The sequence below is a fragment of the Diabrotica undecimpunctata genome, chromosome 1 (genome assembly GCF_040954645.1).
Source record: "Diabrotica undecimpunctata isolate CICGRU chromosome 1, icDiaUnde3, whole genome shotgun sequence".
Classification (NCBI taxonomy): domain Eukaryota; kingdom Metazoa; phylum Arthropoda; class Insecta; order Coleoptera; family Chrysomelidae; genus Diabrotica; species Diabrotica undecimpunctata.
In genome coordinates, this window is record NC_092803.1 from 47,595,192 (window position 1) to 47,619,285 (window position 24,094).

At 34.5% G+C, this 24,094-nt stretch overlaps 1 protein-coding gene across 2 annotated transcripts in view; it reads left to right on the plus strand.

Annotated features, from left to right (window-relative positions):
* The window catches only part of LOC140448866 (calpain-9-like), a 172,409-nt gene that overhangs the window by 44,173 nt on the left and 104,142 nt on the right, over positions 1-24,094 (plus strand). For both annotated transcript variants that reach the window (XM_072541993.1, XM_072541998.1), the window contains 3 exons: positions 15,264-15,432; positions 18,352-18,551; positions 23,838-23,978. In XM_072541993.1, the coding sequence (XP_072398094.1) occupies positions 15,264-15,432; positions 18,352-18,551; positions 23,838-23,978 (510 nt within the window). The remainder of the gene's footprint in view (positions 1-15,263; positions 15,433-18,351; positions 18,552-23,837; positions 23,979-24,094) is intronic.

The window sequence follows — 24,094 nt, forward strand, 5'->3', positions numbered from 1 at the left end:
ATACTGTAAGACCGGTACTCACATATGGCTCAGAAACCTGGACACTCACTAAAAGAGAGGAAATGTTCTTAGCCACCTTCGAAAGAAAAATCTTGCGACACATATATAAGGGCACAAAAGAAAACGGAATATGGCGAAGAAGATACAACTCTGAACTATACAAAATATACCAGGATCCGGATATTATAACATTCATTAAAATACGACGGCTGCATTGGATAGGACATGTAGAAAGAATGGAAGAAGGCGAAATACCAAACAAGATATTCAAACAGATGCCAGTAGGAAAAACAACAAGAGGAAGACCTAAACTGAGATACTTAGAACAAATAGAAAATGATATAACAACCTTAAAAATAAAAAACTGGAGAAAAAAAGCACGAAACAGATCAGAATGGAGAAGAATCCTGGAACAGGCCAAGACCCAAAAAGGGTTGTCGAGCCAGTGATGATGATGATTAACCATACTGTAACTTCGAAGATTGAAGAATATAATTTACAAGACTGTCCTCTTCTTCATTTAAAAAAATCTGCTGTGTTGTATATTTTGATGAAAACTTTATTTCGGATATGTCTGTATCATTTATATTTTTTTTATTCAGTTTTTTAAATCTTTTATGTAACATGGACTTCTTAAATCCATATTTCTCTGCTATGTTTCTGATTAATCCGTTACCATTTTTACATCCCAAATGGCCTGAACTAATACGTTTTCAGGAATATTATTTCATTACATCAGTTTTTCTGATGTAGGTTCTCACCATTATTTTGAACTGTAAGGTTAAAAAAAAATATATTTTAGGTTGTTTTGTTTTAAAATAACCTATGGAGTATGATGTCCACATCTGCTCTGTATGCATACCTTTTCAAAAGTACCGGAGATCTGTTTTTAGGTTATGACTAGAACAAAACTGTAGAAACTTATCTGATATCAAATATAACAATATTCAAAATACGATGCACTTTACAAGGAAATACAGAATGTCATTAAATAATATTATAATATCTTACAGTCAACTTGTGCTTCTGTCCACATGTGCCTACCCTGCCCTACCTTTTTGCAAAGGAACAATAAATTTTAAATCTTTTCTTCGTTTCCTTCTTCGCTTCGTCCGTGGATGTGTTAGTTGTTGATCTGGAAACCAATGACTTCTAACATTATTGCCACAAATTGGCATTGCTCCTGTAGTGATCCTTTCCCAAGTTAACACGCTCCTTTTTTTACTTGGCTGCACCGTATTGAAGACGACCAATAGTCAGAAATACGTATATTCGGTTGACTTCCACCTTATACACATATTTTATTATATTTTTTCCCTTTGTTGCGAGCTATGCCGATACCTTCTACCTTTATTATATATGTATATATATATATATATATATATATATATATATATATATATATATATATATATATATATATATATAAAATAAAATTTCAGTTTATTTCTCTTAAACAATTACTTTACTATTATCATCTGAGAAATGGTCCTCAAAATCAGCAGAACTGTTAATTTATTTCAAGAAAAATATTCTTAGTGCAATGGATACTTATACGTTACACCGTTTTACATCCATTTTTGTTATAGCCGTGAAATTGTGCCAGATATCTATCGAACAGCGTTACAATTATAAAGAATACTGAACAGGCAATACATGGATACAATATAGGTAAAACCATCTTGAAAACGAATACAAAAAATTTAAAATTAAATATGTGTGACAAATTATTTATCAGTGACTGATAGTGATGAGTGACATGGATGAGGTTTTATTAAAAATCAGCTTTTTTGAATTTGAAAGTTGTAACCTCGGAAACCTTTTTTGGATGGTGCTAGAAAAGTCACCAATGGACACACTGCGGACGGCAGCCAGATGGTTGGTGGATAGCGAGTCGTGGGTTCGAAACTAGCTTTTGGAACCGGGAATGGGTCCAACGGACGAAATAAGTAAAGATAGACCAGGATAAGATATGTTAGGAAAGATACAGGTATCTTTACAATAGATGGGTATATATAATAAACAAAAAGATAGATGGGTAAAATTACCAAAGATAAGATAAGATAGAAAAAGGGCGCCACTTAACTTTTTGGGGTTCAAGGGAAAAGTTAAAAAACCTTAGAAACGAAAAAGAGATAAGGAAAGATATTTAGATTCTGAGACCAAATCCAAGGAAAGATAACGACAGTTAATTATTAAATAAATTTGGTCCACACACTACATAAACAAATAATATATATATTAGGTGGACTCCGTTTACCTACTTACCTACGAAACTTAATCAGCCTGATCTTTCTTCTGGTCGAAGGTATAATAATAATCTAATGTAATAAGCAAATATTCAGAGGTATTATTTTATCAGGAAACTTATTAGGAGTCGAGAAATAAAATTCTCGACTCGAGTATGTAAACAAGTAAAAAAGTGTAATATCAATTAATGAATGGTTGTATATATATAGAAATAAACAGTATGATGATTAAGAAATACCTTTACAGATGCAGTATAATAAAAGCATGCACAACTTAAATTATCAGCGAAGAGAGCTTGATAATATTTAAGAAAATTCAACTAAAGCTGGTTAAAGAAATCTCTCTTCGCTGTTTATGGGCTTATCTCGAGATAACGGGTACAATAAATAAAAAAAATGAATAGCAAATAAAACAAAGTTAATTAAAGTTAAATGCAAAAGAATACAAAAAGGTTACAAGAATTCTGTATTATAAAAATTAAACCAACCCGCACTTGGTTTTATGTTAATTATCTGTCTCGCACTGTTGTTTAATGATTAACTGTTCTTACTGAGAATTAAATGTTCGTAATAATTATTAGTGAAGAGTTCTTAATAGCTGATTGAAAGTTCGTATTAAATTATTAAATGTTCTTTTAATTAAATTGCTAAATGGGTAGTTAACCTTAACTACAGTTGATGAAATGGTTGACGCAGATTCGTCCAAAATACTACCATATTATTCGCCCAGATATTCGAAAGTAATATGATTATGATAACTTACAATAAAATCTCGATGACTGCTGCACTACTTCACTGAAGTTACTTTACGTTACTAGTATCAAGCACTGAAGTTAATTAAAATAAAGGTACTTTATAACCATATTTAATCTAATATGGTATTAGATTAAGAAACTCAAATATTTAAGTGTATACACACTTAAAGAAAAAATTCACAGAGAACGGTAAGAGAAGCAAGCGACTTTACTCAAAGACCGCCCTCTCAGAAGTAAAGTTCTTCCTCTCAAAAAAAAGGTGGGATAACCCCCACTTATAACGACAGGCCAGCCTGTATGTATTTCTAGGAAGGTAAAAAGGTTCTAACGACATAGGAAGTAACGAGAAGAAACGTGAGGAGATATAAAATCTTTTTGATTAGGTTCTACAGAAAAATACTATAAAATACTTTTTACGGCTTTGTTAACCAAAGTTTAAACAGAACCCGCCTGGAACCGGAAAGCATTATTCGAGGATTAACCAAACCGGCGTCTTTTGATAAGTCGATTCTTCCGTAATCTGAGAAGTCGGTAGGTTCCAATAAAATTTCCTAAGGATGAGCGAGCCCACCCGCGTATATATTTGCGGATACGACTATGGGCGTCTCAGCAGCAAACAGGGGTAAAGAGATTAAAAATGATTTAATATTTTAATTATAAAAAAAATGTTACAAAGTTGTTAATGAGAACTGTCAAAATATTTTATTGAGAATAATTTGCTGTCAATAATTTCGGCTCCGAATAAAAAGTATTTTTTATTGGTTTATGCCAACTACAAAAAGTTTGTTACTAGTAGTGAAGTTGAAAGTATTTTTCTAACTAGAGAAGAAAAATTGTAAGAATAGTTTTTATTCAATCCAAATAAAACCATTTGACACATATCGCATTGACATAAACAAAGGATCCAATTTTTTTTAAACCCAATAAGTCAAACTAATTGTCAAAATTCAGTAGCGGCTCTTACTCGAAGACTTGCAAATGAAGAAAATAAAAATTAAGAGTGGATATCAACTTAGAAACTAACACAGCAGTCATCAACAATTATCAACATTTTCAACACCAACCTTATCTACAAGATATCTTCAACATTAACCTACTTCAATGACGTAACCAATTTCAATTTACCATCTAAAGAACAAGGAATTGTTCTATCATCAGTACCAGATATAAAAATACTCGAATATATAACAACATGAATTTTAGTAAAACCAAAAAATGTCATCTCCGCGTCCAGAATCTCCAACAACGGAGTATTAGACACTACAATCGTAGACAATTTACTGCAGAATTACAAATCCGTTTCAATACAAGGAAATGATATAGAGATTAAACATTAACTACTCCTGCTAATCGACTAGTAATATCAAATGTGTGCTCCAGCATTCCAAACGCTATAATCGAAAAAGTGCTCAAAAAATTGGAGCTTATAAGGTTTCTAAAATAATTTTGTTGAAAGTTGGCATACCTGAATCCGAATATAGTCATATATTGAGCTTTAGGCGTCAAGTATTTGTTGACCCAAAAATTAATATTCCTATCCCAAAATTCTCATATTTTACAATACCCTTTTCAAAATCGAATCAACCACTATAAAAAATCTTAACCAAATAGCTCATTCTACCAATATTAACATATTATCTGAAAAAAAAAATCAAATCCCAACTGTTTATCAATCCAGTACTTCTACTTTTTAACTAGTTTACTATCAAATATCTCCTTCAAATGCACAAAGCCCACCAGAATCACATACTAATAGTACCAACACAAAAGTACACACAACTATAAAAATAGAAATTTTAACATCTAAAATAACAGAGTCAAAAAAACAACAAATAAAAAAGAAAACACCCCAAGCGTCACTAGAAATTGATACTGTAAGTGCCAAATGGAACTTTTTAGATACAGTTATACCCCCGCTGAGGAAGTAGTGAATCAACCCTTTGTCACGTCCAAGAAGGAAGAGAGAGGAAAAACATGTAATGAGGTAGAAAAATATTCTAAAAATGAGATGAATAATCAGCAAAAACTCTATTTAAAGAAGACTTAATTTAAAGTTTGAATCTTCTTCTTCTTTAGATGCAAATCCACTAATGGATGTTAGCGATCACATTTTCCATTAATTCTCTATTTCTTGCAATATGTATCAGAGATTGTATGTCGTTAATCCCTGTCCATTGCCTTATGTTTCTGAGCCAGGACATTTTCTTGCGTCCCATTCCTCTCTTGCCTTCAATTTTACCCTCGATTATAAGTTGGAGGAACTGGTATTTTTCATTTCGCATGATGTGACCTAGATACGCCGTTTTCCTTTTCTTGATGGTTTCGAAAAGTTGGCGTTCTTGGTTTATTCTTTTAAGGACATCTATATTTGTGATTTTCGCTGTCCATGGTATTTTTAGGATACGGCGATAGAGCCACATTTCGAAAGCTTCTAATCTGTTTATATCCCTCGTTTTGAGTGTCCAGCCCTCTACGCCATATAGCAGCACTGACCACACGTAGCACTTAGTAAACCTTAGTCTCAGTTGAATATCGAACTCTGAACAAGTCAGTACCTTCTTGAATTTTACGAAAGCTTGTCGAGCTTGCTCAATGCGACATTTTACTTCCCTGTCCGATGCCCAGTCTTCAAAAAGCCACGATCCCAGGTATTTAAATTTACTCACTCTTTCAATGGACTTAGTATTCAGTGTTATGGTGGAGTTTTCAAGTGCATCCAAGTTTCTGGAGATGATCATAAATTTGGTTTTTTTGGTATTAATCTCTAATCCCATTCGCTTACTGTGTTCTCCGATTATAGTGACAAGTTGTTGAAGATCGACTATGTTGTCACAAATTAAGACACCATCATCAGCATATCGTATGTTGTTGATCAGTACTCCATTCACTTTGATTCCCATCTTTGCATCCTTCAGAGACTCTTGAAATATGGCTTCCGAATAAATGTTAAATAAAAGAGGGGAAAGCACACATCCCTGTCGAACGCCCCTTCTTATATGTATGGGTTTGGATATAGAATTGTCTATTTTTAACTGTGCCGTTTGATGCCAGTACAAGTTTTCAATGCATCTTATGTCTTTTTGGTCTATATCAACTTTCTTGAGGATCTGCATTAACTTGTGGTGTTGGACACGATCAAACGCTTTTTGGTAATCTAAAAAGCATAGAAACACATCCTTCTTCTGATCGTAACAATTTTGGACCAGCACCTGTGTTGCTACTATTGCTTCTCGTGTTCCTAAACCTTGCCTAAACCCGAACTGGGAGTCACTGATGTCCCATTCACATTTTTTGTATACTCTTTGATGTAGTATTTTTAAGAATATCTTAATAAAGTGTGACTCATCAGGCTAATGAGTCTGTGATCCTCACATCTTTTTGCATTGACTTTCTTGGGCAGGGGAATAAAGGTAGAGCGTAACCACTGTTGAGGATAGCAGCCAGTTTCATAAATTAAGTTAAATATTTTGTGTAGTGCTGAAATTCCCCTTTCATCCAGTAATTTGAGTATTTCTGACGGGATTTCATCTGGTCCAGGTGCCTTATTGTTTTTTGAATTGAATATTGCCTTTTCTATCTCCTCTTTGGTGATTGAAGGGCCAGTCAGCTGGTCGTCTGTATAAACTTCACTCATGGGTCTTTCGTCATGGAAGAGCTCCTGGATATAATTTTCCCATATATCAATTTTTTCCTTTTCACCCAGCACTATCTGGTTATCCTGATTAACTATGGTGGTTGGTCTTCGTTTTCTGTATATTCCAGCAGTCTCCTTAAGCTTTTTATGTAAATTACGGTCGTCGTGCTGTCGTTGTAAATGTTCTAGATCGATAGATTGTTGCTTAAGCCATTCATTTTTTGCTATTCTTATTTTTGCTTTTATTTGCCTGTTAATGTTTTCATACATATTGCTGCCATCTTGTTTATTCTTGTGTCTTCGTCGTTCTTCCATTAGTAATAGTATTTCGTCTGTCATCCATTTTTGCCTCTTGTTATTTTGTTTGTACCCTAAGTTGTTTTTCATGATGTCTGTTACAGCACTTGTAATCGTATTCCATGTTGGTGTTAGATCTTCGGCAATGTTTGTCGTCAATATTTGAATTTGTGCGTTTATTTCATTGCTTATTTCTGCTTGTATCATTGGGTCTTTCAGTTTGTCCAGTGCTATATGTTGTTGAGTTTCAGGCTTGTTCTTGCATGAAAGAGCGATCTTTATGACGGCCACCAATAGTACGTGGTCAGAAGGGACATCTGCTCCAGGGTATGTGCAAGCTCTTTTGACAGTTGTGCTGAATCTACCGTTGATAAGAATAAAGTCTATTTGATTTCTTATTATGTTCTGAGCTCTATCGGCTGGAGATTTACAAGTATAAAGGCGACGGGGGTGGAGTTGGAACCATGTGTTGGTAACTCTCATGTTTTCTTCTTGACAAAATTGTATAAGTCATAGGGTCCAACTACGTCTTCAAAGCTGCCCTTCCCTATTTTGGAATTAAAATCTCCCATAATTATGTTGACATCATGTTTCTTTGTCAATTTAAGTAGTTCTTTGATTTCACTATAAAAGTTTTCCACTACTTCATCTGATGCGTCTGTAGTTGGTGCATAAACCTGTATGATGTTGAGATTATTTGGCTTCGCTTCAAGTTTTACTAAGGCTGTGCGGTCGGAATATGGTACAAACTCTGTGACAGCTCTCACCAATCTTTTAGTTATCATAATCCCGACGCCTTTTCTATGATCGCGGTCATCAAAGTTTGAATAGGTTGTCGATTTATTGGCTTAGTTAAAACGTATACAGAAGATTTTAACGACTTCTTAAAAATATTGTCAAAAATGCATCCATACATACACACACACACACACACACACACACACACACACACACACACACACACACACACACACACACACACACACACACACACACACACACACACACACACACACACACACACACACACACACACACACACACACACACACACACACACACACACACACACACACACACACACACACACACACACACACACACACACACACACACACACACACACACACACACACACACACACACACACACACACACACACACACACACACACACACACACACACACACACACACACACACACACACACACACACACACACACACACACACACACACACACACACACACACACACACACACACACACACACACACACACACACACACACACACACACACACACACACACACACACACACACACACACACACACACACACACACACACACACACACACACACACACACACACACACACACACACACACACACACACACACACACACACACACACACACACACACACACACACACACACACACACACACACACACACACACACACACACACACACACACACACACACACACACACACACACACACACACACACACACACACACACACACACACACACACACACACACACACACACACACACACACACACACACACACACACACACACACACACACACACACACACACACACACACACACACACACACACACACACACACACACACACACACACACACACACACACACACACACACACACACACACACACACACACACACACACACACACACACACACACACACACACACACACACACACACACACACACACACACACACACACACACACACACACACACACACACACACACACACACACACACACACACACACACACACACACACACACACACACACACACACACACACACACACACACACACACACACACACACACACACACACACACACACACACACACACACACAATTTGTACAAATACCAGCTCCGAGTGACATGTGTGTTCCAATGTTTCAGTGAGACCCGCATCTCCGAAGATCAAACCGGTCACACTCGTTAATGGATCAGTACCTCTCTGACCCCCAAGCTGTCACATAACAAATAGGGAGGCTTTTGTACTGAGCGTTACTTTGGATGCCCTGGTTAATGGGACATCATCTGTTTTACTTTGTTTGGTTAGGTCACCTAATTTTAGGGGTAGTTACAAGAGCTTTTCTCCCTATGACTAAATTTATTATTTGACTTGACTTTAGACTTGTGTCCCAAAAGTGTGTTCTGGACAGATGTCCGGATTTTTGTGTGCTCGGTCACTCAGCCGCCGAAATGGCAAAATAAATTTTGTTCTCCTCGCCGGCTGAATGCCCCAAAGGTCTGGCCATCGAGCTTACGATTGTTGCACGTGACCTCGATGCTCAGGTTTCGCGACTGTATGTCCTTTGACCTGCCTGAAGGGTTGTTTTGGCTGAGAGGCGATAGTCAGACGGGCGTCTTTATGTTTTGCCTCGGAATTCACTCGATGTGATTGTATCATTGGCATAGCTGCTGTAACAAAGGCTTATTAATAAAGGTTAAGATGAAATAATAATAAAAAGAAAGTATCAATTGGTGGGGTGTGCATTTCCAGGAGTATACTACCATCACACATCCCGTGTATATTTTTTTTGATTTTATCTTTAACAGTATACCTGGTAAAATAAAACAAGACTAAATAAAAGAAATAAGATAATATAGGGATTTTTTTCTGTTACTGCGTACGTTAAACTATCGCATGGCTATCTCATTCTTTATTAATCTTCTGGGTTATCTCTATATCCTGCTAGATGCTGCCTTGTATGTACTCTATGTATCGTCCTAACGTTTTCTTCATAGTCTGTCAACTCTCTAAATAATCTGCTCGTGTGATTCCTCAGGTTGTTGAATATCTCGTGTGCTCTTTCGTCCATTGTTCTTAGGATTCTCTTTTGTTGTGAATCCCTAAATACTTATCTTAATGGGATGTATTTAGAAATATTTAGAGTCTCTCTGATCATAAAGTTCTGGACGGTCTGTATCCTTTTTCTGTTGGTTTTACACGTATGTCCTGTTTTGTATAAAACTTAATGAGGTCGCTGGTTAAATGATATTCGATCAATAATAATCACGCAAAAATGCAATAATTTGTTTGTAAGTAAATTAGCGAAAAATAGCAAATGTTCGTAAATGGATATGTAAAATAAAATGCAATTCAAATAACAATTGGCAGATTTAATATCTTATTGTCAATTCTATATGAGATTCACTTACCTTTTGTCTGTGGTTGGGCCTCGCCCGGAGTCTAAGGTCTAAGGGTAAAAATGGGATGCACACCCGATGCTGGTTTGCTTGCTTGTGTTCTTAACGAGAGGTTGGTGTAGAGTGGCCGATCATACGAAACAAAATATGTATGTACGCGAATCCATTGGGGTGGTTCTTCTGTTCTTAGGACCTCCGTGAATAGCCGTATATTAAGCTTAAAGTGGCATTTTAAACTTTCTACACAAAGAATGGGTACGTTTCCTTAAGGACACTGAAGTGTTTGGGTTGATAAATGTTTCCCAAAAACATGTTGTTTTCAGACAAGTGAATTCTCAGAACTTGACAATAATTAATCAGCCAATTTGAGTTCGAGAATTTAAAAGATGAACTAAAGCCTTATTATACTTAGCTAATATACTATGATTAAATAAAAGATTTAAAACTAAATAAGGTCATATTCTGAATATTAAAAATAAAATATTTAAATGAGTCTTGACACTTTTCCAAACAGTCCCCATGCTGCTGAGGCGTACATTAGTGTTGGCAACATTATGCAATTTGCCATCTTAATCTTTGCTTTAAATTTCAGTTTACTCTTTCAACCTATTAGTGATGAGAGGTGACTCCTGAGTACTTTAGCTTTGTTGACCGTATGTTTTACGTGCTCTATGAAGGTCAGCTTTTTATCCAACATTATGTCTAGATATTTGGCTTGGTTTGACCATTCGATTGGGATATCGAATAAGGAAACCTCACTTGGTTTGCCTTTCCTTTTTTGGTACATGACAGCCTGTGTTTTTTCAGGCTTGACGACTTTTTCCACTGCACATACCATGCCCTAAGTTCGTTAAGTACTCTTTGTAGATGTCTCGTAGCTAGATCTGGGTTAACACTGCTAGCAGCTACGCTGTATCGTCTGAGGACAGGCTTAGCGTCGAAATGGGTTCAGATGGTGTGTCTGTCGTATACAGGGTGGTCCTTAAGTACAAACGAAAACCGTAAATTCTACACTTTAAAATATTACGATTTAAGCCAACTTGCTTTAATAAAATGTTGATATTAAGAAAGATACAGGGTGTTAAAGTGGAAATTTAAAATTTTATTTTTCGCTATAACTTTTACGTTTGTAAATATTTTTGGACAAAAATTTATAATTGGATGCTTTAAAGTGGGATAAATTATAATTTTATACAAACTTTAATGTAGCTGGTAGAGGGCGCCACATATGCCACATGTGTGACATAGATTTGCGCTTAACTTTTTTGCTCTTAAAGTTAGCTCTATTTGTGTTAAAAAATAATAAAGATACATTATTTTTACAAGGAAAAGGTATACTTGTTGATAACCTCAAAATTTAACCGTTTTCGAGATATTCGCATTTTATAAGTCAGCTGCATAATAATTCTTAGTTGTAATATTTGTGCGGTGAAGCACTGAATACCTGTAGATAAGCATAATTCACAGTTTATTCTTATTACAACAACTCAAAGAGGATAATGTAACATTACAAAATTTTTGTTATGGCTGCTAAATGTCTTCTGAAAATATTCTTCATCTTCTTCTTTAGGTGCCGTGTCCGTATTCAGACGTTGGCCGTCATCATGTTTACAATTTCCCTTTTCTATCGCTTCTTAAGTTTCTATACCTACTAGAGTTGTATTACTTTTTCCCTATTGTTAAATGCTGAAAACACAAAATATGTGGTTTATGTAAGATGGTACACCACCACATTCTAGAGAGAAGGCAGTGAGATACATACTTAAATATAACTGTTCTGAACGTTGGAATGATCGTGGCACTCATATTCCTTTGCAATGTGGTGAGATATTGATATAATTATTTAATTTATAAAAAATTCCAAAAGAATACTTATCATTCATTACGTAAATTATTTAACCATTTTTATTAGGACAATTAGAAACTAAAGCCAGGGATTTAATAACATATATGTGTCTTGTTTCATAATACTTTTTCTACCAATCTAACCTTAAAGACTCAGCATTTTTACAAAAACATCATCGTTGGACTAATAACCGATATTGTTATAAATATAGTAAACACACAGGTAATTTAGTTCAGCATAATATCAGTTCGTTAGTTAATCATAACAGACCATTTGTTCGAGATTATAGTTACTCGTAAGCTGTAACGTAATCATATAAATAAGTAATGACATCGATAGGTTATTCCGTGTTTATATAAGTAACCCATGAATCAAATACATCACAGTTTAACACATTATTTAACCTCTGCCACAAATAAGATGTAGTTCCATAATATACCATAAGGTTTGGATATGTATCCAAAAGAATATATTCATCCATTATAGATTATAGCCACCACGTAGCCCAGAATTTAATCCGCTTGATTTTGGTGTATGGGAAGTATTAATACAACGTGTCTATAAGAATCCCATAAACATTCTCAACCAACTATGGGAAGAAATAAATACTGCAGCAGTTTCTTTAGAACCAATGATGCTATTTAACATGAGATGATCTTTTATGTAATATATTGACAAATGAATTAAAGAAAATATTGGACATATGGAACACTTACTTTGACAAAAAGTTATGTTATTTAGTTTAACTATTTCTTAATTTGGTTTGTAAACAAAATGTTTTGATTATGACTTTAATTTAACATAAAACGTAAAATTTTTTATGTATAATCCTATTATTCTGTTTTTGTCAAATCCTATTATTAATTATCCTGCTGATATATTTATTTTATTTAATATTTCGTTAACTATTAACTTTAGTTAAAGGTATTTTATACCAAAATTTAGATTTATTAATGTTTTTGTCTATTTTTCCTTCGTTGCCTGGAGTAATTGCCTTAAATCAGAATTATACAGCTGATTTGTAAAATGCGATTATCACGAAAACTGTCAAGTTTTGAGGTTATTAAGAAGTATACCTTTTTTTTTGTTAAAATAATGTATCTTTAAGATTTTTTATCAAAAATACAGGTAACTCAAACAACAAAAAAGTTAAGTGCAAATTTATGCCACATACGTGGCATATGTGGCGCCCTCTATCAGCTACATCAAAGTGTGCATCAAATTATAATTTCTCATATTTAAAAGTACCCAGTTGTAAATTTTTATGCATAAAACTTTACAAACATGAAAGTTATAGCGAAAAATAGAATTTTAAATTTGCACTTTAACACCCTGTATCTTTGTTAATATCAACATTTTATTAAAGCAATTTGGCTTAAATCGTAATATTTTAAAGTGTAGAATTTACGGTTTTCGTTTGTACAATTACTTAAGGACCACCCTGTATATGGCGATATGTGTGACAGCACCGCCCCCTGTGGGACACCAGATTCCAACTCCAAGAATAATTGAGGGCGATTTTAATTGTCATAATCCAATACGGGGATCTCTTGGAATAAACTCTAAAGGTAAATTTTGGAAAATTTGATTACTTCAAAAAACTTAAACTGGCTAAACGATGGGCAACCAAACCGTTACAATATACATACGGGCTCTTCATCAGCTATTGTGACTGCATATGATCAAAAAAGCTGTCGTGGGATATAATACCGATTTTGTATTGCAGTGACCACTGTCCAATTAGACTCTCTTTGACAATTAAGAATATGGATAACAGTATATCTCTGGCTCCCAAATTGAACTTAAAAAAATCTGATTAAGCCATTCCTATCAATAATAATATAAGTATACGGCTACTATCAATCACATAAGCAAAACAAAAATTTTAAATAGAACGTATCTACTATGGTGGGATGTAGAGTATAATAAAATTATTAAACAATATAAAATCTCATTCATTAAAATGAAGCGTCAAAAAACGCTAGCAAATATCGCTGAATATAAGAAATTACGGGACAAGCTAAATACATTACAAAAGCAAATAGAAAAGAATCCTGGCAAGAATTTCTACTCTATGCCTATAAGCATTTTATGGGAAACTGTTAGGAAATTATCTAGATCAAACAGTTATAAAATAGTCCCGTTCCTATAAGGAAACAAACATATCATATGTTTGTTATATAATATTTGCAAGCCCTTTCGAAATAACACTAGTGATAATTTTACTTTCTAACCCTAAATTTATTATATTTAACTGTTTATTATATTGTCCAACTTTCATATTCTAGACTTTTTGTATGCCACGTAGATGCAGTATTATTATTTCAGCGATATAACGTATGTACCAAAAGTTTTTGGACAAATATGAATGAAGGATTTAGAAAAAAGGTAAAATATTTTATATTCAAATAGTGTTTTTATTAACGTATTCCATAATAACTAATTAAGTACAAATACAATTTAAATTCTACTTAAAGGTCCATATTCTTCAATAATATGTAATTTTCGATTCACTTTCTGCATAATGTTCTCAATGGTCTTATTGTCTACTTCGTGAATCTTTTGAAATATTTTTCGAGACTTCGGCTGTTGTTCGTTTTCGACCTTCCAACCATTATCGTACACTTTTCCACTTAATACTGCCCAAAAATCTTCAATCGAAGAAGACGGGCACATTTAGCGTTTTGTCATTTTTTTTGGCACAAATAGTATGTTTGGGCCCCTAATAAAATTCATATTGTTCTAGAGTAATGACAAGACGCAATATTGGGTTAGAATATATCTTCATTTTTAGAGTGATGTATAATAATAAAATTAACGAATTTTAAAAGGCAACGCTGAGTATAAACATTGCCTCACTTCTCAACCAGCCAGCATTAGCCCTTTAGGTCAGTAAATAAATATGAAATACGGCTGTACTCTGTAATTTTCCGTGTTACCACCAAATTTCATGAAAATTTGGATTCAGGTTCTACTTACTCTCCACTTTACTTTTGGACTTGTGCTGTTTGTAACTTATTATTTTTTAAGGATGAAAAATTTACCTATTAGAAAAAAATCATATAGTTGTGTGATACTATCAATTTGATTTCATTAGATATTAGTGTAAAGATGTCATTATGTACAAAGGGCTCAAACTAAAGTAAAATATATCTGTATGTTGTAATTTTTTTTAAGACCTTGTTTGTGTTTAAAACTGTATATTTTACATATTTTAAATTTCAGTTTCAGTAAGAATAAGAATAAGTACTTACGTAATTTCTCCTTTTCAGGTGTTGTACTACAGATCGGCGAAAAAAAGCACTAAGTTTTTACGACATAAAACGTTCATGTAGAGAGCAAGGCCGTCTTTTTGAAGATCTTGATTTTCCTGCAGGTTCTAAGGCACTTTACCACCACAAAAAACCATCTTTAAGTCCTATTGTCTGGATGCGTCCACATGTAAGGTTTTAGGTCATAGTTAAAGAAATTTTATTTAGATGCAATTTGAAATTTACGGACAAGGTTAAAAAAAGTTATAATTAAGATTATAAAGGATAAGATTAAGAAACTCTTATGAAATATTTAAAAATTATGCAATTACTTTACTCTTTAATTGAAATTAACCACAATTTGCACTTCGGAAATCGTTCTTAAAATACAAACTAAACAAATTTTGTTTTATTACTTGGAAATACAAAAAAAAATTATTAATTTAATTTCATCTTCTTTCAATGAAAATTACCTTATTATTAGCAAAAATTAGCAAGTCAGCTCATTTTAATAGAGTACCAAAAATCCATAAAGCAAATACACCACTTACACACATTTTTAAAATAAATTATCGAATATTGAGTATAGCATTTTTTCAAAGATGGCATTAGATAAAACTTTGAAAATAATGAAAATAATCAGAACAAAATTAAAGAATGATGATACATTGACAACTAAAACAATAATAAATGTATCAGCTATAATGGAAATATTAGTATTATGTAGTTGTAACAATATTAACTTTTACCTATATAATGATTAGTGTAATCAAAATTTTTGTCTAGCAATGGGCTCTGCTTATCATTGTATAAAATCTCACTTAACAGGACATAAGAAAAAAGTAGTTATAGAACATGAACTTATTTACTTCTCCGAGGAGGGCTCTCTTACTATAAATATCTCTTAGGGCAGTATTACAGGCCTTTTGTTATGTGTTTTTTGTGTTATTGGTCTTGTTTTGAATATTGTAAAAAATAGAGATAACGGTCGTCTTGTAAACTTTGCCCGAAACACAAATATAGCCATCTTAGGATCGTCTTTAAATACTCTTCTGGATATTGCAAATGATACTTTGGGGAAGGCTCAATGAACAGATTGAAAGAAATTTAAGAGAAAACAAACATGCGCTTTGCAGAACTAAGATGAATAACAGTTTAACAAAGAACGTTCAGATAAAGAAGAATGCAGTGTGTTTAATACACCGATAACACCGATTTTGAAATACAAGTTTGTAACTTATGAGCAAAGTTAACATAATTTTAAACTATTTTAGAGTAATACCATTTTTAAATGTCACAATGTCACTGTCAGCTGTCTATTTTGAAAAACTTTTACTCGCTTATACGAGTAGAGTCATTTAAAATGTGATAATATCGTATATTAAGGGTCTGATATATATACCACACATTTTTCAGAGGCTAAAAAAAGAGAAAGAAATTATTAACACCGTAAAGAACAGAAAATTGTCTTACTTTGGCCACTTTATGCGTAATAGTAAATACCGACTTCTACAGTTGATTCTACAAGGTAATTTTAAGGGCAAGAGAGACTCTGGACGTAGACGTATATCCTGACTGGCCAATCTGAGGAAATGGACTGGTCTAACGTTAACTGATCTATTTCGAGCTACTATTAATAGAATAAGATACATCAATGTGGTCGTTAACACCACTCGAAGATCGTTAACACCACTCACCTTTAGAAGATGAAGAAGATACGAGTTAGGATAATATGCTGGAGAAAAAGTACCAAAGCAGATCAGGTTTTTATTCTACAGAAAAAATAGTTACAATATTATTTGGGTTGAATTATACAGATGCATCCAAGGAAAAATTTATGAACATAGATGTAATGACTGTATCAGGAACACATATTGATAAGTGTCTAGTATTCGTTTTCAAAAATAAAAACATATTTGAAATAAACATTATAAACATTAAATAAACATTATAACTTTAGTATATGAAGTCACAATATCAACTACAATCTTTCTGTGAATATAGGAGTATAATAACTCATTACCTTTCCTAGATGTTTTAATATCAAAGAAGAATACTAACATATACTAACATAACTAAGTAAAATATGACCTGGGGCAGTAAAATTACTTTTAGTTACTATAGTTTGATATGGAACATGAATATACACATACTAAACATATGTAGGAAACAAATCAACTTTCGTAACTTCACAGGGAAAAGTGGTAATTGATTTAACACTGGCTAGAACTGTTAAAAAATAGCATGTGTTTTATTCAGACCATCAACATATCTGTTTTAAAATTAAAGGTAATTAGAATGACCTTATCAAGGAAACCTTGATAGATATTGTAATATATAGATTGTATAGATATTGAAGATATTGTAAAACAAACTGAGTCGTATGAAGCAGACCTAGAATATTATCTAGGTATTTAAGAGGACAATAAGACATGAATTCGGCATATTTAACCAATTTCAAAAGACTGTAATGTTAGCGTTCGAAGACAACTGTCACATAGCTATTGAGGAGTTCCTATAGGAAAGTACCCTAGTTGAATGACAACCTTGCAAATCAAAGTACAAAGTTAGACAAAAATTTAATTTGACTCTGACTAAATATAATTATGGAGAAGGCATTGGGAGGAGATAGAACAAACTGCAGAAATATCAAGGCTCCATAAAGTTCTCTCGAAGCACACTCAGATAAGTATTATCTCGCTCCAAAAGGAGTCATAATGGTGAAGAGACCCTGAAAAAACTTTTCACTTTCCTGAGTCTTGAACAAAACTGATACCATGACTATTGTTCTAGAGAAAACTGGCTTATGGTACAAGAAGTGGTGAACCAGGACAAAATCAAATGGGCAATAAAATCATTTCAGCCATATAAACCACCAGGTCCGGACGGGATATATCCAATACTTCTACAGAAGGAAAATGACTTTGTACAAACTATTATGTAGGATAGTACTGGCTAGTTTAGGACTGAGGTACAGACCAAAAGCATGGTGACTGAGCTTGTCAATATCACTAATTCTTTTGGTTTAAGATTGACGCGTCATTACATGCACAATTTTTTTTTTATTACTCTTTTATAGATATATGAATTTTTAACCTTTATTTTATAGGAAATCTGTCAGCGACCACGTTTTATCAATAATACCTCTGACGAGTCTCATAAAAGGTGTTCAATTGAATCTGGGGAAGTTGGAGACCAAAGATTATTGGCTGCTGTGTCTTCTTTAGCGTTAACACCAAAGTTGCTGGAACGGGTAGTTCCACCTGACCAAGATTTTGATGCGGCTAACTCATATTGTGGAATTTTTCGGTAAGTTCCAGCACTCTGTTGTAATTGCTTAGCTAACTACTAACGGTTAATGAAAGCATTACTATCATCTTCTTATGATCATCATTCTTCATCTCCTCACTTTAATTTATTTCAAATCTTCCTCCATATCGTCCAGATATCTGAGCTTAGGTCGTCTCCTGATTTGCATCACGTGTTGCACCTATCTCAGGAGTATTTTTCATAGTTTTATGATTATCTGCAAAAAAAGTCTAGAGTTCAAAATTATATCGTCTTCTCCATAGATCTGTTCCTTAACTTCGTCATATATATTCCTCATAACTTTTCTTTCCAATATTCATAGCAACTGACTCTTCCTCTCGCATGGTCATTACTCATGTGTCCGATCAGTAAATGAGCAGTGGGCGCATTATGGTATTTATTTATATTTCTCGCTTTTAGCTGAGGGTCTACGCCAAAGAACCAAAAATTAGCCACGCACATTCGCTTTTTTATCTTTTAGACGTATTGTTTTTGTGGTCAACCAGTGACCCTAAGTATTTCCGGAAGTTCTTCTCCCAAGACAAATATCTAGATCTGCTCTCCGGGGTGTCAGTTTTAAAAAGGGAGAAATGTTCTAGTATTAGTGATATATGGTAGTAAATCTGATTTATAAAAAGCCATTTTGGTAGATAATACTGTCAGCGTAATGTGCCAGTCGTTCATGCAGTATTAGGGACAAAACCTTGTATGCTGTATTAAGAAGAAAATTTATACCTATGTCAGTAGCTTATGAAAGAATTGCTGCATTTACTTCTTCAATGATTGCTCAAGTACGAGTCTCCTCGTTTTCAAGATCTACAGGTTCTCTACTCCCATTTCAATTTTCTTCATTAAGTAATGTATCAAAGTGTTCCTGCCACTTTTTCAGTACTTGTAATTTTTGAACTCAAAAGATCTTTATTGTGAACCTTAATCTAAACTTTTTCGTTCATACTAAAACTTAATCTGGCTTGCTTGTGACTTGAAAGTTTTTGTTTTTTTTTGTGTTGACTCGTGTTTGAAGTTCGTGTTCTTTGTTTAAGGTTCTAATTTATTCAAACTCTTCATTGATTTGATGCCTCTTCGGTTGTCTATGTTATTGTTTTTTCTCTCTCCTTTTTATTGAATATTCTTCAACAGTGTTCCTGGTTCTCCCATTGTAGTTACTCGTTTGCATATTTGATCAAATCAATTATTTCGCTGTCGTTTGAGTACATCATCCAATACCTTTTCTTGAAGCTGTATTGAATTATAAACTTAGGGTTTTTATAAACTCCCAGTTTGTGATAAGCTCAGTGGCGCCTACCGCACTTCTGGTGTGCTCTGTTAGTTTACTATCTCTGCATACCTGAAATCTTTTTAAAATACCAGCACACTTTAATTTTTCAACGTTATATTTAATTTTTGGTTTAACAGTTTGTTTCAACGCATTTGATATACCTACCTTCTCTAAGTCTCACGCCTATGAGAAAGTGATCTGAGTCGATGTTAGTGCCTCTATATCTTCACCAGTTTAATATACCTGATCCATGTCTTGAGTCGATCAATAGGGAGTATATTTTATTTTAAGTCTGTTCTGAAGACGTTCGCGTCACTTTATGTATACGCTTATATTGAAAATACTACTTATATGCTGGTACTCGTCATATTCAAGGATGCTGCGATAATTGGAAGTATGGTTCCATTATAGTTACATCCTTGATGTACACTATACGGTCCTGTAGTTGATCTGTACATCTATTCTTTTCTTACTTTATAGACTATAAGCCAATGGGACATTTTTAATAGGTCATTTGGCCAAGCATGAATCACATTTAAACCAATACTACAATATGTAATAACAACTTTAGAAACTATGCCACCAATTCGTATAGGTACTGAGATTTAGATTTCTCACCCCTGTCCTAGCCAAAATGTAACAAAAAAATTAATCTATATACTGATTCGAAACTTTTTGTATGAATGCCGTAACGGTGTCAAAATACCGAATATGGGAAAAAAGTTTTACAAAAATAAAAAATTTTGCCTGCTCCTGGTACCAATACTTTTGTACGGCATTAGGTCGCAGGTCATTATTTTTATATTACCTATCTAAGCTATAAATGACGTACAAAAATGTTTGGCCAAAAAAACTTATCACCTTAAATGGTAAGTTTATCTTACCTGTGACTCACTTATTCACCGATAAGAATTAACAGCATTGTTTTTAGAGTTGTTATTACATTATTGTAGTATTGATTTATATGTGATTCATGCTGGGTCAAATGACTCATTAAAAATCTCCTATGGGATTGTAGACTATAAATAATAGTCTTAACGCTTTCATGTCCCCAATAATTATTTTAACATCGTCACTGAAACATAGCCTATAAGTTTGTTTTAATTTAACAAAAATTTGTTTGTTTTTTATCTGTTTTATCCTCGGTAGGAACTACATTTGATGACAACTATAGTATAATAGATTTTAGTTCTTCTGGATAGTTCCTGTTGATTTCCAGCGTATTTTTTGTATAGCTGTCATGTCCAGATTATATTTTAGTGGGATGGTTTATTTTTTTTGGGAGGTAAGAATCTTCAAAAGACCTCTGGGAAGGTGTCCCAGGTGTGTTAGATACAGACGAGTACGCCTAACCGTAGTTGACCGCCTTCCGACTAAACTCACCCCTTCTTTCCCCAACCGACGGGCCTGGGACCGCTATTAGCGAGCATTACCATCTGACCCTTTGGATTTACTTATAACTCCCATCTGTCGCTCTCCGTCTGCGCTCCGTGATTGCCGTAGCATCCCAGTCGCGCCACCCCACCCACCTCTGCACCGGACTTGGTTTGTAAGGTAAACATTCTCGTGCAGAGCGATAGGCAGGAAGGAGCGACCGCGCCGTTGTTTCAACTATCTTAAACCTAACGAGAAGGATCAGATAATAGGTACAAGCAACTCCAAACATTCATATTCTACCCGTGGGGAGTGGTTCGTTCATTTCTCCATCTACACTAGCCCATTACTTAGTAATAGGCTGCTCCAAAAGGAGACACACAGCATACACTAGATACAAGTAGAGACAAAACAAAACAAAGCAACACGTATGTAAATTGGTTTCTGTAATGTAGTCAAGTTCTTTGAGAATTCATTTAAGATTTCGGAGTCAGTAGTGGAAGCTGAATAATGGCTCACCCCACTGACGCCGACAGATATGACACATTAAAATAAATATTTCACCTTTGTCTGCAGTCTGCAGTCTGCTCTCTTTCTCTTCCGTATGTTTTATGGTTTCTGTCACAAAACCAATGATCAAGTCAAGGATTCTTTTGTTTTCAATTGCTTTATTCGTTAGTTCATGTGGCTCACCTAGAGGTGACCGCAGGCCCAGCTGCAGCAAGGTTCGCCCCACATTGTATGCAGTGCATACGAATACCACATGCTCGGAAGACCGGAAAGGTCCATGCCCCGTCATAAATTGGGTGAAGTAGTAGTTGACATGTCTTTGTTTACACTCATACCACCTTACTACATTTGCGATAATGGCACTCGTTCAGGCAGCCTTGTCTGTTTCTCTTGACCATTGGTCTTGTCTCATCTCCAAATTCCTTTTTCTTTCTTGTTTTCCTGAAACTAAAGCTCCGTTGCCCTTTTGGTGCATCCAAACCCTTCTATTAGCCAGGATATGCACCGGCACAGCACCGGCCACTACTTGTAAGGCAATGGTTGATACAATCCTGTACGCACTGCATACCCTGATCAATGGTTGGTTTTCTCTGTGCCCTAAGAAGCATGTCTTTATATTTTGCTTTGTTGAGAATCTCATGCCACACTGGGGCCCCATATAGTAAGATGGACATGGTGGATTGTAGGATGACGGATCCTACAATATGTGATATGTGACCCGGGGTCCTATATATGTCCTATATTCGGCATTATCTTATTAAGGGTCGAGGTCCCCCTTCTACCTTCCGACATGTCTCTTGTATGTGGGTCTGAATGCCATTTTGTCGTCTAGTATGATTCCCAATATTTTACGGTCTTCTGGTGTCTTAGGTTGGAACCTCTGAACCAAAAATTTATGTTTTTTCTGTCCCGTGATCCCTCAACATGATTACTTCTGTCTTTTCTACTGCAAGTTTTAGGTCATTTCTCTCTATCCATCTCGCAGTTTTTTCTATTGCTTCATTTACTTTATTTATAATGCCCCAATTCATAACTTCTATAAGTAGGGCTAGATCGTTTGCGTATGCAATAGCACTTATACTTCTTGTGTTTTGTTTACTTCTAGTACCCCGTTGTATAAAATATTCCATAGTGTGGGTCCCAGGACTGATCCTTTGGGTACTCCAGCAGTCATTTTCATCTTATTTTTCTTCGATATTCATACGCTTCTTTGCTATAGGTGGTTCTTTATTATATTGGACGCATATTTCGGGGTCCCAAGTTCGACAATCTTGTCTACGATGAGACCCCAGTTCGCTGAATTGAAGGCGTTTTTGATGTCCAATAAAACAATAACCACCCATTCCTTTTTGCTTGTTTTCACCGCGTTTCTTATCCAGATCGCGACGTCGAATGCTAATCAACCTTTTCTGAATCCATATTCTTTGTTGTATAGAGCTCTCTTGTCTGCCAATACGCCTTCCAACCCCTTTAATTTTCTAGAAGATATTTCATTGCTCGAGAATCAAATGTCCTTTCTTCATCCGGTTTTGGTTTCTATAGCTCGTTTAATATATTTTTTTACAAGGTAGGGTTGTCGACACTATGCCTACGGGACCAGGAACTCTTCTTCTACCTTGAGTAGGATTTGCTAGTGTCATCTACATATATGGACTTAAGGATTAGTTATCATTTATTTACAGCATCCACTGGGCATGAGTACTATTACCAAGTCCCAGTTACTAGCTATTTACTATTTTTCTTTCTTATCCAGGCTTAGGACCCACAATGGCAGAGTTGTTTGATGAAAACATGTTGTTATATTTTTATTAATAAAATTTAAAAGGGAAATTCCCAGTTGTTAGCTGTATATCATAGTTTAAAAAAACCTATAATGAAATAAAAACTTCCTTCTGTACTATTTACAAAACGAAGTTTTTACTTCATTACAAGTTTTTTATTGATAACTTTATCATCATGGCAACTGACTATATTTTATCTCTTGTTCCTTTAACTGAGTATTAGTGACACATTTGTCAAACAAATTTGTATACAACGAATGTAGCTATCGTAAATGAAAATTTCCACAACAAAGTCGTTAAACATCTTCTTTTATCAAAATACTCAGTTTATTTTTTTTGAAGTTTTAGGTTTTGGTGTTTTGGCGAATGGAAAGATGTATTTATTGATGATAAACTACCAACGTATAAAGGAAGGCTGGTTTATTTACATTGTGCAAATAATTCAGAGTTTTGGGCAGCTCTTTTAGAAAAAGCATACGCAAAGTAAGTGTTTATAAAAGTACTACTAAAATATGTTTATTAAAAATTGGTTATTAATCTATGGATTCCTTATTTTAAAATAGTCGGGAAACGATGTACCTATTTATTACCTCATAGTG